Source organism: Leptonotus elevatus, chromosome 9, assembly GCF_054856555.1.
Source record: "Leptonotus elevatus isolate MCC_2025b chromosome 9, RoL_Lele_1.0, whole genome shotgun sequence".
NCBI classification, from domain to species: domain Eukaryota; kingdom Metazoa; phylum Chordata; class Actinopteri; order Syngnathiformes; family Syngnathidae; genus Leptonotus; species Leptonotus elevatus.
In genome coordinates this window covers 26,286,264-26,300,782 of record NC_141247.1, presented here as the reverse complement: position 1 = coordinate 26,300,782, position 14,519 = coordinate 26,286,264, and the positions used below count along the sequence as shown (strand labels likewise).

Genomic DNA, 14,519 nt, shown 5'->3' with positions numbered 1-14,519 from the left:
CAATCATAACAATAGCAACAGTTCACAAAACTCCTCAAACTGAATAAGGTTTGTGTCTTAAACTCAACGGGATAGTTTGTTTTGACTCGGAATGCAATTGCAACCTTAAATTGAGAAGTTTTCTGCTAGGCGACATTTTTTGCTAGGGCCGGAATTTATGCATGCACTGACTGTCGTCAAATTGTGTCCATTTGGAGGAATTACAATGTACGCCGCCACAACATTGACAAGCTTCAATACATGAAAAGCAAAGTGTGGCTCCGTTGCAGAAAGATGACGTCATCACTGTAGGACAAACGTCCTTCGGTGCTCGCGTGTCGATTGATTGACGGAGGTACGCGCCGTCCTCCCGCCCCCTGCGGGCCAGTTGTCATGGTAACCACCAGGGATCCCGCGCGCCGCCGCCGCAGCCGCAGAGTCGCCGCCGCGCTCGCGCACGCGCACGCGCGCCACCGGGCAGGCCGAACGAGTTGGCGTGACGGACGACGCGAACCAGCGAGGGATCGATTACGTCAACGGCAGTGATTGATTGACAGCTGACAACAAGTCGTCCCCGCCCGCACGCACGCGCATCAGGTGATCGCGCGAACCCGCCGTGTGCAGGTTTGGTCGCATAACGTGGCGTCACGTCACACGCCGCGCACGCACCGTGCACTTCGTTAGGGTCACCTGGAGGTGCTCACAGATCTCCCGCAAGACGAATATCAACAAGACACCCGCTGCGGCTTGTTGGACGCTGATGACGTCACGCGTCCAGTGATGACGTCACAGCTTCCGTCTGGCTCCAATGAAAGTGAATGCGCCAATGGTGAGATGTTTCGATTCATTGGTGAAAAACATTTGTTCATTTCCGTCCCTTTATTCACAAACGGGACATTGATTGACTCTCAGAAAAGGTTTGATGACGCGACAGAAAATCGGCAAAAAAACGGATCTCTCTCTCTCTTTTCCAAAGTCAAAGCAGAAGTTTGCATGTGTCTTATTTTGGGAGAAAAAAAAGAAATCGGAAAAGATTTTCTGCTGAGTTTGAAATTGGAGGCTTTGGACCATTTTAACGTCAACAAGGTCTCGCCATGTTTATTTGTCGAGATGAATTGATGAATTGCGTCACCTCCAACGTGCAGTGGCATAATCAGAGATCCCCTCTTTGAGGCCCTTTTCCTCAAAGAGGGGATCTGATTTGATAACAGAATGCCACCGACCAAATTGGACTCGTCCTATTGGCTGTTTAGATGAAGCTGTTGCCGTGGCAACGTCCATCGTGTCCCCTTTGACGCGCTTACATAACTGCAACGTGCCACTATAAATATACGTGCGTGTGTGCGTGTGCGCGCGCGCGCGTGATCATGCAGAAGGCTGCCGTATGAAAAGAGAGCAAAATGTCCTGGTGTGCGTTTGGTCGTCAGGATGTTGCAAACCGCCATGACTGCTGCCGATGTCCCGCAGATGGACGCGCGTCCCCGCCGTGGATGACGTCACCAGCAAGCGACATCGCGCGTCTTCTGCCTCGCACGACCGACGGAATGAGCCGACAGCCCGGCCGGGAGTCGCTCGGCGAGGTGAGACCGAGCGACGGAGGTTCGAGTTACAGATGTTCCGTCGCTATAACGACCGGCGCGTGCAGATGGCGACGTGGGCGGAGTCGCTGGCGGTGACGCTGGACGAGCTGGAGTGTAAAATCTGCTACAATCGCTACGACGCTCGTGGCCGCAAACCCAAAGTTCTGGCGTGTCTGCATCGCGTGTGCGCCAAGTGTCTCAAGAGGATGCTGGACGCGGGTGAGTCGGCACCCGCGGCCAATCGTTGCTTATCCCGTCACATGTCAGCGGCCGCTCAACTTGAAATTGCCCAACTTTTTAATAATAATAATAAAATAAAATAAATCTGATTTATATAGTGCTTTTCTAGGGTTATTCGTTTGATTTCATCCCACTTTTTATGACGTTAAAAAGCCGTTTATCATAAAATGTTGGGTTAAATCACTCAAAAAGTTTGCTCGGTCCATTTTTTGGGCAACATTTTTCTTTTTCTTTGGACAAATGACTGAGCAAACCAGGAACGGACTCGTCATAAAAATAAATAAATAAGAGCAAGTTGAAGCTATCGGGAAAGTCTCGAAGCTCCTTTGTTGTCGCTGCAATTGATGTCGGTGAAGCTCATGATGGCAAAATGTCGCCTCGTGAAGCACTTGGGATTTGCTTGACTCCTCTAGATGGCGCTCTTGCGGTAAAGATGCAGCGGAAAGGTCATCAGTTTCCATGGCAAGATCTGGAAACTGTCATGATAGGTCGTGTGCGTGGGAGACGGTGGACCGAGTTGAAGCGATAATAACAACAATAATAATAATAATAATAATAACAATGCATGGTATTTCTATGATGTTGATATGCAAGCAACAAGAAGGGAAAGAATGTTTTGAGTGCAAATGTTTGCTGTTGTCTCATGCAGGCGAGTCGCCGTCCGTCCTCACGTGCGTCCTCACGTGTCCCTTCTGCCGGCACCAGACTCACCTGCCGCAGGAGGAGGTGAAGGCCGCGCCTCCTCATTCTTTTCCTCACCCCTCGCCTTCCTTTTTCTTGAACAATGATGATGATGATGATGATGATGAATGAAGAGTTGATTCGGCGCCACACATCATTCAAAATTTAGAAAAGACATAAAGACATTTTCCATTTGATGTCAAGGCGAGGAGGCGAAGGTGAAGGCAAAAAGGGATTCTAATTTCGACAAAACAAAAAGCCAGATCCAAATTGCAAGGAAAAACAAAACATGGGGGGAACAACAAGGCAAAAACGGGCAGCATGACATGAGGAAAGACAATGAAGTTGACAAAATACACAAACGCTAATGACACAACAGGACACACCTGGGCGAGACACAGGTGGCTGAGGGCACTGATTGGTTGACACGAGGAAGGGCGGGATGACACGCTTAAGGCCAAGGGAGACACGCAAGGACAACAGAAGCCAAACATGACATTTGAAATGTTTCTTCAAGCCATCATCAAGTTTTACAAGCAAAAGTGAAAGACGTCTGCTTGATGTTTCACGTCACGTGTTAAAAACATCAACAAACTCTTCAATAGAACAATAAATAGTCAAATAAAAACAGGAAGGCTTTTGTTTACTGCACCCCAAAATAAGTATTTCCTCAAATACAATATATTTATACATTAGAAAATAAATACCGTATTCATTCATCTTAAGCCCCCCCCCCCCCCTTCCTGGAATGGAATCATTTGGGTCTATATTTGTTTTCTAGTAATTTTGTTTGGCCAAACTTCAGCACAAGTAAAACAAGACAAGAAATATGAAGACTTTTGTGATTTGGGAAATTCTCTTGTGCTTCTCGTGGAGTGGAGGCGTGGCTAATGGAGGACGACCGCCACATCCTGGCGGTCCTGTCGTGTGGCGAGCGAGCTCGGCCCGGAGGAGGACGAGGACGGGGACGAGGACGAGGACGAGGAGTCCCGCACGGGGAGGTTGTGCTCAGCCCCAACTCGCTGACAGGTGACGTCATCGATCGACACGCGGCGTGGAATGAAAGACTTTGGATTGGATGATGAGGTTTAAGGTCCAATGTGGCGACGGGCCGTATTTGAAGGTCCCGGCGCCACATTGGACACGCTCGCTTGTGGTGACGCCGGCTGATGGCAGTACAGGCTGCCCTCTTGTGGCAGTCAGTGAGTAGAAATGAGACCAAGAGGAAATTGCCATCAATTTCATACCATTTGGAGATTTATAGTAAATGATGTGCCATTGTTTTTTGGGAGGCAAATTTGATATAGCAAAAGTTGTATCAGTGACTGAAGAGTTGAGTACTCCCACTGGTATCGGTCTGAAAAAAAAAGGGGTATCAAACATCCCTAGTAAAATGTCGACCAAAATCCAAGTGTTGTTTTTTCCCATTAGGCCACCATTGCGCATGCGCAAGTCAACACCTTGTGGGGAAAACAGTTTTTAGCATTTCACCGACCTTTGACCTGCAACCCGTTTCTTTCAACAAAATGATCAATATGTTGGAACGACGTCGGCCGGTCAATACTGTTGACTCCGTCATATATGTCAAACCGCCACATGGCTTCGCCTTTCGGCCCGCTAGCTTCGTGCTAATGCCAATTAGCATGTTGCGCTCCTTTAAGCAGTGGACTCAACACAAACATTTACACGAACAAGATTTTGTGAATTTTTTTTCCTTTGTCCCCCATAATACACCTATTTGTGGTGTATTAGGGAAATTATGCGCGTGATATGATTGGCTGCTGCCAATGTACAAAGAAAAATTGCGGTGCGACCCAACTGGAATTGGATTTGTTTGCGGGCGGACCACTAGAGGGAGCCCATGCAGCAGTGGCGGGAAAAGGGCTGACGTCAAATAGGGCAGCGCGATAGCTTCGCTTCTGCCGCGGTGGCCTTTTCAAGGTGTGCGTGCGCGTGTGGTGTTCAGGTGCGGAGCGCGCGCCGAGCTCTTCCGACTGCCTGGTGATCACCATCGTGGCGCTGCCGGCAGAGTCGCCGCCTTCCGACCCCCTGAGGACCCTCAACGCGGCGGCGGTGGCTTTGTACCGGCGCCGCCCCAGTCAGGACTCGCTGACCTGCGACCTTCCCGCCAGCAAGTGCGGCTCCTGGACGTCTCGCCGTTTTCCCCGCTGCCTGCTGGGGGCGCTGTGCATGGTCAGTCCATTCGGGCAGAGCCATTTGATTTCTTTCAGGCCGATGCCGATGATGAGATTTGGCGGGAAAAAAACCTGCTCACCGATTCATCGGACGATTTGTTTGGAAAAATATGTCACTAGCAAAACAACTTGAACTTGAACATTTGAACGTTTTTCTTTTAGTGTTTACGTTTACAACAGAAAGCAAAATCTGCATTTTAAATGCTAGTTTGAATGTCATTATCTTTTCCTTATGTCGTAACGTGGTAACAAAAACAAAAACAAAAACAAAAACACAGCACAAACCTGTAGATTTTTTTGGGCCCATTTTTCACATGAAAAAGAAATCATTATCTTAAGTGAATGTGTGTGTGTGTGTGGGGGGGGGGGTCTGCAAAAATGGACCAAAACAATAAATAAATTGACCTATTAATTGGTCAGGCTCGAGTACAAATACTTGAGCTGTTTTATTTCGGGGGTGTCAGAATCTTGCCGCAACCTGCGCACGCACATTAATGCCACTCGCGTGCTTTCAAGCTGGTGCTCATGTCCCGTTTGTGTGTGTGTGTGCGCGCGCGCGCTTTGATTCAGGTGTACTTCAGCTCGCTTCCGGTGGGCATCTACCTGCTGATGATGGCTCACCTGTGGCCGGGCGCGCTTCTGGTCAGCCTGGTTCCGTCCACGCTGCTTCTGCTGCTCCTCTACGGCTTCTGCCATTGCTTGTGTCACGAGCTCCTGGCGGCGTTTGCCGGCCGTCGTCGCGGCAACGCCGCCGTCGCACTCGCATCTGCGGCCGACGACTAGCGGCCGTCAGGATGGCTGCAGGCTGCAACAGAAATATGCCGCGCGCACGAAACAGTCGTTTGCAACAGAAGTTGCCATTTCAAGAGACTGGAATGTTGCCCTTGACCTTGTTGGTCACATCTTCTATCTCTGAGAACTTGTTCTTCCCCGGGTGCAGTGCCACGGTCCTAAAAACAATACACACAAATGTCTCCCTCTGCGGGATCATGTGCTTCGGTATGCCAAATGAATAATATGAGTCTCAAATGGAGCGCACCTTCTGCAGTTTCAAGCGAAGGCGCGTTGCATTTGCTCGCCCTGACGTCCAAGTTGTTCATTTGAAACAATGAAAGCAACACGTGAGGATTTGGTCGCCTATTGATGACGTCAGGCTTGGCGACGACTTTTGGGATAACAGCAAGCTGACGGTCGGTGCGTGCTCTTTTTTTGGTTTTCGACTTCCAACTGTCACGCGCATCACACCAGCACAGCGGACGTACTGCTAGCCTAGCTTAGCACAAAGGAGGCAGGCGGGCGGGCGGGCGGTAGCTTTAATCAAACAAACAGAAAAGCCCCCAAAAAAGGTTGCCCCAAAAATCCGTAAATAATTCAAAACGTCAACCAAGAAAACAAATCTTGTTTTCTAAATAATAAAATTAATACTAAATCAAATAAGCAGGGAATACAATAAGATGGAGTTGTGCAAATAATGAGAGCTGGAGGTGGAGAGGATGTTTTTCCGGTGAAGGGGGTTCTCCTGAAAAAGAAAAAAAAGAAAATAAGCAGTAAGATGGGGTCAAGCAAGAAAGTACCAATAAATGTCGGGTGAGCCTCAAAAAGCCCATAAAGAGAGCCTGCCCGATCAATGGAGAGAGAAAAACAAACGAACGTTGGTCTTGTTGCTAAGCTAGGTTGGTAGCTAGAAGCTAACATTTGTGTGTAACAAGATGAGAATGAAAGTGAATAAAACAAACAAACACAGTTCGAACCATGTCACAAAGAGAATGTTTTTGGGTGTCAGCGTAAAACGTGCCGCGACTTGCCGGCCTCAGCTGCCGTCAAGACGATCGTCTTGACGATGATCGCCAAGACGATCGTCAAGACGATCCGAGGCTGCCGGGAGAACCAGAAGAAGGATTACAAAACAAGCGGGAAGAAGAAGAGGAAGGCCGGACTGCGGACAGGTACCATCTTTTTGTTTTTTTGGTGCTGGGGTCATGACGACCTCCTTCAGGGAAGTTCTCCTTTTCACATTTCGAGAATGGGATTAATGTCACATTTGAATCGGGTCAATTTCACATAATGACATAGTTTAAGTTGCACGTGTTAAAGGTGCATTGTGCCGTTTAAAAAGGTAATATTGTCGCTTTTTTCGACATCACGCATGCGCCACCAATGTCCAGATGAGTACGAAGAGCCCTGACCGTTTTACTCCGACCGCATCTATCAGCAGTTATCTTCCCTTTATAGTAGCGTGTGCGCGGACCCGCGGTTTCTTTGGGGAGGGGCTGGAGTGCTGGAGGGTGATGTCATGCGCGTCCCCGCCGAGGAGCGGCCAAGTGGAGTGCACTCAAGATCGCACTCGCACCGTGAACGAGCCTGACACAGATGCCGCAGTGACAAACTGCAAAAATTCGTTACCTTTGGCTTAATGCCAACGTCAAACTTATGTCAGCGTTTTGCATTTCTTATAACCAATCAATGAATTTTGAGCGTCCGCCATTCAGCATCCGTCAACTGTCGGGACAACCTCGCGTCATCGTCAATCTGTCAATATTTCGAACTCAAGCGTCGATCCCTCATTCGTCGGTTGCGCCTCAAATGAGCGTCCGCCAATCGTCAATAGATGGGACATCGTCATTGACGGATTGCCAAATTTATTGACGATTACATTGATGGACGAAAACCTTTTTCCGTCAATGCTAAATCCGTCAATTGCTACCCGTCAGTCGCCAACAAAATGACGGACGGCATTGACGGACCGTCCCGTCCGTATTGACGGACCGTCCCGTCCGTATTGACGGAATGCTCACCTCTGCTCATATTTACCACATTTATTCAAAGGTGTTGATGCCTTCTCACAAATGTACAACAATAAAGTGTAATTACACATAGTCTACAGTAGGTGGCAGTAGCACTTTTTCACGAAAAACAATTGTGAAGAAAAATAAAAAAATGTCTGCAGATTGTGACAAGCGACCAAATTTGGGCTTTGCTCGACTGCTGACGACTCAAGAAGAGAAAGAGAAAACAAAAGTCGCTCTTTTCGAGTCGAACCTTTCCGCTGATGACGATGATGACGATGATGATGATTGGGCGCAGGGGTTGGAGGTCATCATGGGCGAGCGCGCCCAGGAGACGCTTGCGCGGGTCACTTCCTGCTTCCAGACGCTGGTGCGCGTCACTTCCTGTTTCCAGCAGTTGGCGGCGTCGCTGGGAAGTTCGGCCGACTGCGGCTTCCTGCGGCAGGAAATCCAACACGCCAGGACGCTCGCCACAAACATCGCCAACGGTGACACTATTCTCGCATGCTCTCCTCCTCTCTCGCATCCCATTTGTTCACTCATTCACACGTACCCCTCTCTCACACTACAAATTCATTTGCCCAGTCGTGTGTAGCCTCTCTCACATCCTAATTGATTACTCACACGTGCCCCTCTCACAAAACGAAACTAAACTCACTGACTCACTCATGTCACGCTCTCTCATACGAACTCACTGACTCACACAGCAGCTCAAGCACTCACCCGTCCGTATTTGAGGGGTTGGTCTTTATTTTATTTCTATTTTTTTTGCACGGAGGTCTGTCCCGCCATCTCACACGTCTCCTGTCCGACTGCGACTCGGGTCCCGCGGGTCCTGCCGGTTCTGCGGAGCGGCGAGCGCTGGAGCGCGTGTGGGTCCACTTCCTGTCCGCCGTGGAGAACTTCCTGCGGGACCTACGCAAGGCCGGCGACCTGATTGGACGCTTCCCGCTGGGGCAGCAAAAAGACCGCCGCTCGCTGGTCAACACAGGTCGGCCCCGCCCACCCTCATGATCGGCCCCGCCCACCCTCATGATCGGCGGACTGATAACGATGTGACCCGTTGCCGCCTTCAGGGTGTCTGGACGGCGTGGTGGGCGTGGCCGCGAGGGCCGCCTCGGTTCAGACGCCCCGGTTGGCCGCCGACGAGGACGAGCTCCACCAGGAGGCGGGACTTCAGCAACACCTCGACGGCCTGGAGGCCATGATGAGCGACATGCAGCTCAGGGTGAGCGCACACACAACATGGAGGAACATTTGGTGCAAAGTATCAAAACATCGTAAGTTGTATTTGTAGAAAAGACAACGTGTGGTCGTAAAATCTGCTGCGCAGGTCCAAGTTGGGTGCAAAAGTCCTTCCTGGCTGGAACACGCCACCATTTATTTTGGACCAATCAAAAGAGCTCGTTTAAGGCGAGCTCATTGGATGACAGCCTCAGCTTTTCTCCAACCACTTTTGCACCACCTTTACCTGCACACGCACACGCACACGCACCCTCTGATGGAAAGGCGGCGGCTTGTGTCCGTTAGGTTCCGGTGGCGTTCTGGTCGGTGGAAGCCACGCAGCCGCTGTGCGGCGACGCCCCGGACGAGCCCGAAGACGACCCGGAGGAGGCGCTGGCGAGCGCCGTCGCCGCGCCGTCCGCCTGCTGCCGTCCGCCGACGCGCTGGGGCCTCGGCTGCGCCTGGTCGTAGCTGCGGCGCCGTTCACAACTCCGGCGCCGTTCGGTTCAACAGAAACCGGAAGACATCCGACCTGCTGGCCGCCGCTTGGATGTGACGTGGGCCAGTTTCGGGTTGGTTTTTCAAGCAACGCGCCGTGAGCGATCATCGGGCAACCTGACAAGAACCAGATTGAGGAGCAACGTGGGACTGCTCCAGGGAGATTTGATCGGGAGAGGCGGGACTTCCAGTAGGATTCTTTTAGCTGATTGGGCGATGTGACAGTACCGCCCTTCTAGATAGTAGAAGAATGTTGTAAGTGTCAGCAATCTTGGCACTTGTGATGAGAAGCAGCCATTTGTCTGTCATTCATAAGTAACCGGAATATTCTGTAAAATAAATCCTTCCAAGGAACTGTTCACCGATCTCCAGTCTGTATTCAGAAAATCAACATTCTCGCTACCCGAAAAACAACCAACACGCGGAAGACAAAGATGGTCTTCTAACATTAGCCTTTAGTTGGGAGACATAGGCGGCTAACAAGAGCAGCTAGCAAGAATAAGGAGACATTGGCGGCTAACAAGAGCAGCTAGCAAGAATAAGGAGACATAGGCAGGAGCAGCTAACGAGAGGCTAGCGGGAGTTAGTCGGAGACATAGGCGGCTAACAAGAACGGCTAGCGAGATTTGGGAGGAGACGAAGGCCGAAGCGGCGAACAAGAGCGGCTAGTGGGAGGAGCTCGTAAAAGCAAATGAGAAGGGGATGAATGACGGGACTCGGCGACAACCACCTGCAGGCGCCAGCTGCGGAAGGGAAGCGGCGTTCGACCCCTTGGGTTCGACGCTCGCCAAGTTGTCCTTTGGGCGTCTGTAGCAGGAAGATGGCGGCCATCTGTGAGGGCTGGTGCCACCTATGTCAAAGAATTGCTTCCATTACAGAACAAAAACAATGTAAATGGATGTGATAGCATATATATATATATATATATTTTTTTTTAACATATTAAGAAAATCAATAGTGGCTTTTTAAAATGATGAGTTCACCGGTAGATGGCGCTAAATATGACACAAACAAACGGTGCAGTTCAACTGGGAGGAGACCAAGAAAGAAAATGAAAAGAAGCGAAAAAGAAAAGTGTATGAAGGGCAACATGATAGCACGCGGTCATGTGACCCAGTTGGGGCTATGAAGGAAAAGAAATTGAGAACATCCTGAACTGACGGTCGCTCGCATGGCTGGGAAAAGAAATTCCATGATGGAGGCCAGGGGCAGCAAACAGAATGAAAACAGCAGGGGCCCCAACATACAACCTTGTGGAACACCACACCACAGCTAAAAACACAACACACAACATTCAGTCAGCCGGGTAGAATGTCAACCGCTCGTGAGCGCCCCCTGCTGCTGCCAACAAAACAAGACGTCGTCTTCAGCCTCATTTGCCAGAAGGAGCTCATGAAAAAAAAAACAACAACACGATTGACCGACTGCTGCTTTGGAGAAAAAGTCAGAATGAAACATTTTGTCCACCAGAAAACAAGAATGTTGAAAAGACACATGCAATGTGAACTTTATTGTGGCAACAAAAGGCAAACAAACATACAAATATTATACAAACACAAAAAAACACACAGGTTGGATTTGTAGTAAAAAAAAAAAAAAGTTAAAAAAAGGAAAAGAGCAGAGCAGGTTCACTTTTGGTACGTTGAGTGCAGATGAGCTTTGTAGGCTGAAAAAAAAAGAAAGAAAAAAGATTAGACGTCAATTAGCACGAGTTGTTCACGTTGACGAGCTGAAAAGCGATCGTCACTTCTCACATTGTTGCTCACAACCAAAAGAGAACCGCGAAAACGAGACTTTCTCTTTGAAAATGTTGTTAAGACGTCGCTTGTTTTGCCAGCGGCAGTTTTCCACTTCTGGCGGCCATTTTCTTTATCTGCCGGCCACTTGGAACCTTTGCGAGTTCGCAAACTCCCGAAGATTTTCATCCGTGGCCGCGATTGGTCAAAACAAACGTTTACAAGATGTCGCGACGTCCAATCGGCTCAAAGTATTGTACCGAATGTCCCGCCTTTCCCGAGCAAATCACCGCGAAGAAGTCCCAGATTGATATCGTGGACAACTGCCTTGAGCCAATCACAATGATCAATCTGGCGATCGGCAGGTTAAGCCACTTCGTTCCTCACCTTTGTGAACTCTAATCGAGACATCATCGGAAAGCATTGACACAAAATGGATGTAGCTCCACCCACCTTCCTGATTGAGCCAAAGCTCGGCGGCCTTGATGTTGAGCGGACTCTCGTTGTTGGGTTCTGGAAGGAAAAACCAAGAGGAGGCGGGTGAGGCGAGGCGGGGAGGGGCGGGGCGGGTCGAGCCGAGCCGAGCCGAGCCGAGCCGAGCCGAGCCGAGCGGCGCGTTACCTCCCAGCAGGCTCTGAATGGACAGCAGGACGGCGCGCACGTCCAGCAGCGCCGACCACTTGTCCTTGAGGATGTCCAGGCAGATGAAGCCGTGCTCGTCCACGTTGGGATGGAAACACGACGACAGGAAGCGCACGCGCGGCGCCTGGTACGGGTACCCGGCCGGGAAGTCCAGCGACAGCTTGTAGCGCAGACCCTCGTACACCTGCAGCGTCAAAGTCGTCAGCCGGCGGTCGTCGGCCGGCGGCTCGCCGTCACCTACCGTGTCACAGGCGCCGTCGATGGTTCCCACCCACTTGAAGAGGTTGTCGGACTCGGGGAAGGCCGAGATGCCCTTGTCGCCCGCCATCTGCGCCACGCACGCACGCACGCACGCACCAACAAACCACTTCAACTTCCAATTACAAACGTTCAAACGTTCAAACGTCGACTATTAGCACGCTAACTGTTCCAGATGCTTCATCTTCAAATCAAGAAGTCGCATCTGTGATTTTCCAATAAGGATTTTTTGGAGGCCAGCGCTTAAATACTGGGGAATAAAAGCCCGATAACGGATTCATCGTCAAAATAGAATTAGTTCACATTTGACTGTTGGACATTTGCAAAAATCTGCCACATTGTTTTGTTTGTGTTCTGGTATCGTGTAAAAAAAGAAAAAAGAAGAAGAAGCTAATGAGCGCTAATTATTTTGATCATAGTGTTTCTAATTATTGATTTATTTTTTATGCCAAATGTATGAGCTTGCTCCAAATTGCAACATTGTCCACCAATTGCATCACCAATTGGAACGCAATGGCGCACATGCGGCATCTGTAGCGAAACACTGCCCCGTGTGGTGTGGAGTGAGGTCGACATCTCAACATGAAACAAGAAGAAAACTCACCATCAGCGTCATCAGCTCCTGCTGGAGCCTGCAACAAAACGAAAGCGAAAGCGAAAGTCAACACCACGTTGAGCTCGGGATGACAAGCGCGCTTCGGAAAGCCGTTTGACGCACACGAGCGAGCGCCGACGACCGGCAAGACGGGCGGCGAGATGCAAGATGGCGTTCTCACCGTTTGGTGACGGATCCTTTGGTGGGGTTGCCGCCAGCCTCGCTGCCCTTCATGGCGGCGGCGCCGGCCGAGGCGGCGGGGTCCAAGTTCTGAGAGGCCATCGGTCGGCTTTGAGCTGAACGCAAACAACAACAATGCCATGAAAGACAAACGTGAAACGTGGAAAACGAGCTGAGTATCGAGAAACGCCAGCGACGGCCACTTGAATTTGTTTGCGAAGAATCCGATTGGAAAAAAGTCCACAATTTCAACTCCTGGCTTGAAAGACGGGACCTGATTTCAAAGTGATATCGGGGCAAATGCGACCATTCGACTCCTGGCTTTCCTGTAAAATGTTGATCGTTTTCCAAAGTAAAAAATAAATGTTTACAAAATGTCTTATTCTGGAAAAAGCCAAAGAAAATCAATCTGCTTAAACGCAAGACGACAGAGAATATCGACTAATATAAAAATGAGCATTTGAATTAAGTCATGTGACCCATTTCCTCAAAATCGGTGTGAGATGAAAGTGCTGTGCGCCGCCGCCTGCTACCAAATACGACTCTTGCTTTGGTTGAGTTCTTTGTTTTTTCCTATACATTTCTATTTGGCAATATTTTAGCTCAATCAATTTAGCTTTTTAGACCACTAGCTTCCAGTTTGTGACATATTGACGCCAAAGCGTGCAGGACGGTAAACAAAAAATTATTATTTTATCCCATGAGAGGAAATAAATGAAAACGTGCGAGACATATTTGCAACCGCTTTTTCGACGCCAGATCTTTCATTTTGAAAAGCGGATGCAGTTCACATCCTCCCGGCCTCGAACCGATGTCTGCCGAATATCCAATCGAAACAAAACTAGCTTCACCTCGAAGGTGCTGCGTCACGGGTTCAAATACTGCTCTGTACTTCGGGATTGATTTGTATTTTGAAGAGGTTGTCCACAAGCGCTTTTGTTTCACGGCCTTATTGAGGCCTGATTTGCCACATTGGACTGCGCTGGAGTTGGATTGGCGGCGCGTGGATGAATTGTCCACATTTGAAGTACAAGACGCGATTGCTGCATAGGTTTGAACTGCTGTGAGGGCAGTGCCGGGGTCCGACAAAAGGGAGAAAGGCGAGGCAGTCCATGAATCGCGGCAAAATAACAGATTCCCAGCAGCCGACACACATCATGCCAAAAAGACGCTCACGGCAAAAGTAACGCTAGCAGGAATGTTGCCGGCTACGACACAACAACCACTGCCAAGTGGCAAAGTGAATCTTGGAAAGGCTTTTATAGGCCACCTTGGCAGCCCAATTCGAAAGGTGAACGTCTTTCTTGCGTGAAAGGGTTTGAAAGGTCAAAGTCGAACCGCGACGCCAAACTTATTACTGAGCCGGGCGAAAGAAAACCAAACGGCGAGATAAGCGTGTAATGCCAAAACGTTTGAAGGACTGGAACGACGTGGACGTTGGCGCTGAACGGAGTCCATTTTGGGGGTTTTGTTCGGTTACCGTCCAAGTGAGAAGAACGTTGACCCGACCCGACCGTTAGCTCAATCGGCTAAGCGAGTCAAGCTAGCGCATTGGCGAACAGTTTTGAGCTCATCGTTCACGCGAGCGGACGATCGAGCGCTTGCTTTTCTTCAACTCAACTCAACTCAACTCACCTCACCTCACCTCAGCGTCTGGCGTCTGGCGCTCAAGAGGAGTCAAAAGAAAGCAAAAGACGAAAAGCTGCCAGACTCGGCCAAGGGAACTCACTGGCGCTCCTGATTTAAACGCACGGCAACCGGCGCGCTGAGCCAATCGGCGGCCGACTTTCAAATACAAACGTCTTCTCGCTAGCCAATGAAATCACCTGCTTCAAGAGGCGGCCGTCGGGATTGGCCAACAAACATCCGGAAGTAGATGAACCTAAATACCGGAGAAGGTCATCTATACACATACGCACACAATT

At 49.8% G+C, this 14,519-nt stretch overlaps 3 protein-coding genes across 11 annotated transcripts; 2 read left to right on the top strand and 1 right to left on the bottom strand.

Annotated features, from left to right (window-relative positions):
• The first annotated feature begins 367 nt into the window (after positions 1-367).
• Positions 368-5,604, top strand: LOC147169025 (E3 ubiquitin-protein ligase RNF182). 4 transcript variants are annotated; one of them, XM_086085364.1, is made up of 8 exons: positions 368-576; positions 664-808; positions 1,447-1,559; positions 1,625-1,778; positions 2,449-2,525; positions 3,362-3,509; positions 4,447-4,673; positions 5,246-5,604. In XM_086085364.1, the coding sequence occupies exons 2-8, from the start codon at positions 760-762 to the stop codon at positions 5,456-5,458; spliced, it is 981 nt and encodes a 326-aa protein (XP_085941490.1). In that variant the 5' UTR covers positions 368-576; positions 664-759; the 3' UTR covers positions 5,459-5,604. The 4 variants fall into 4 exon arrangements, with proteins under 4 accessions (XP_085941490.1, XP_085941489.1, XP_085941491.1 ...); XM_086085363.1 differs by having other exon boundaries at positions 1,407-1,559; XM_086085365.1 differs by lacking the exon at positions 664-808 and having other exon boundaries at positions 1,407-1,559.
• An 89-nt stretch (positions 5,605-5,693) lies between these two features.
• LOC147169024 (regulator of G protein signaling 9-binding protein) lies at positions 5,694-9,537 on the top strand. 3 transcript variants are annotated; one of them, XM_086085367.1, is made up of 6 exons: positions 5,694-5,869; positions 6,459-6,621; positions 7,760-7,949; positions 8,240-8,452; positions 8,538-8,689; positions 8,992-9,537. In XM_086085367.1, the coding sequence occupies exons 3-6, from the start codon at positions 7,775-7,777 to the stop codon at positions 9,154-9,156; spliced, it is 705 nt and encodes a 234-aa protein (XP_085941493.1). In that variant the 5' UTR covers positions 5,694-5,869; positions 6,459-6,621; positions 7,760-7,774; the 3' UTR covers positions 9,157-9,537. The 3 variants fall into 3 exon arrangements, with proteins under 3 accessions (XP_085941493.1, XP_085941495.1, XP_085941492.1); XM_086085369.1 differs by lacking the exon at positions 6,459-6,621; XM_086085366.1 differs by having other exon boundaries at positions 5,694-6,621.
• A 1,128-nt stretch (positions 9,538-10,665) lies between these two features.
• LOC147169023 (ubiquitin-conjugating enzyme E2 C-like) lies at positions 10,666-14,476 on the bottom strand. Of its 4 annotated transcripts, XM_086084197.1 has the most exons (7): positions 14,230-14,389; positions 12,596-12,710; positions 12,424-12,451; positions 11,803-11,889; positions 11,541-11,745; positions 11,373-11,432; positions 10,666-10,849 (listed from the first exon to the last, which is right to left on the bottom strand). In XM_086084197.1, exons 2-7 carry the CDS (start codon positions 12,694-12,696, stop codon positions 10,812-10,814), a joined length of 519 nt encoding a protein of 172 aa, XP_085940323.1. In that variant the 5' UTR covers positions 12,697-12,710; positions 14,230-14,389; the 3' UTR covers positions 10,666-10,811. The 4 variants fall into 4 exon arrangements, with proteins under 4 accessions (XP_085940323.1, XP_085940322.1, XP_085940321.1 ...); XM_086084196.1 differs by having other exon boundaries at positions 11,541-11,889; positions 14,240-14,476; XM_086084195.1 differs by having other exon boundaries at positions 11,541-11,889; positions 14,235-14,475.
• Positions 14,477-14,519: the final 43 nt, after the last annotated feature.

Bases quoted from the DNA above. Each gene is read 5' to 3' on its own strand.
- LOC147169025 (XM_086085362.1), top strand. From the start codon at position 1,380: ATGTCCTGGTGTGCGTTTGGTCGTCAGGATGTTGCAAACCGCCATGAC. The intron at 2,526-3,361 runs GTGAAGGCCGCG...CGTGGAGTGGAG, and splicing joins CTCACCTGCCGCAGGAGGAG to GCGTGGCTAATGGAGGACGA. The intron at 4,674-5,245 runs GTCAGTCCATTC...GCTTTGATTCAG, and splicing joins TGCTGGGGGCGCTGTGCATG to GTGTACTTCAGCTCGCTTCC.
- LOC147169024 (XM_086085369.1), top strand. From the start codon at position 7,775: ATGGGCGAGCGCGCCCAGGAGACGCTTGCGCGGGTCACTTCCTGCTTC. The intron at 8,453-8,537 runs GTCGGCCCCGCC...TGCCGCCTTCAG, and splicing joins CCGCTCGCTGGTCAACACAG to GGTGTCTGGACGGCGTGGTG. The intron at 8,690-8,991 runs GTGAGCGCACAC...TGTGTCCGTTAG, and splicing joins TGAGCGACATGCAGCTCAGG to GTTCCGGTGGCGTTCTGGTC.
- LOC147169023 (XM_086084196.1), bottom strand. From the start codon at position 12,696: ATGGCCTCTCAGAACTTGGACCCCGCCGCCTCGGCCGGCGCCGCCGCC. The intron at 11,890-12,423 runs GTGAGTTTTCTT...TGCGTGGCGCAG, and splicing joins AGGAGCTGATGACGCTGATG to ATGGCGGGCGACAAGGGCAT. The intron at 10,850-11,372 runs GTGGGTGGAGCT...TTTTTTTTTCAG, and splicing joins GCTTTGGCTCAATCAGGAAG to CCTACAAAGCTCATCTGCAC.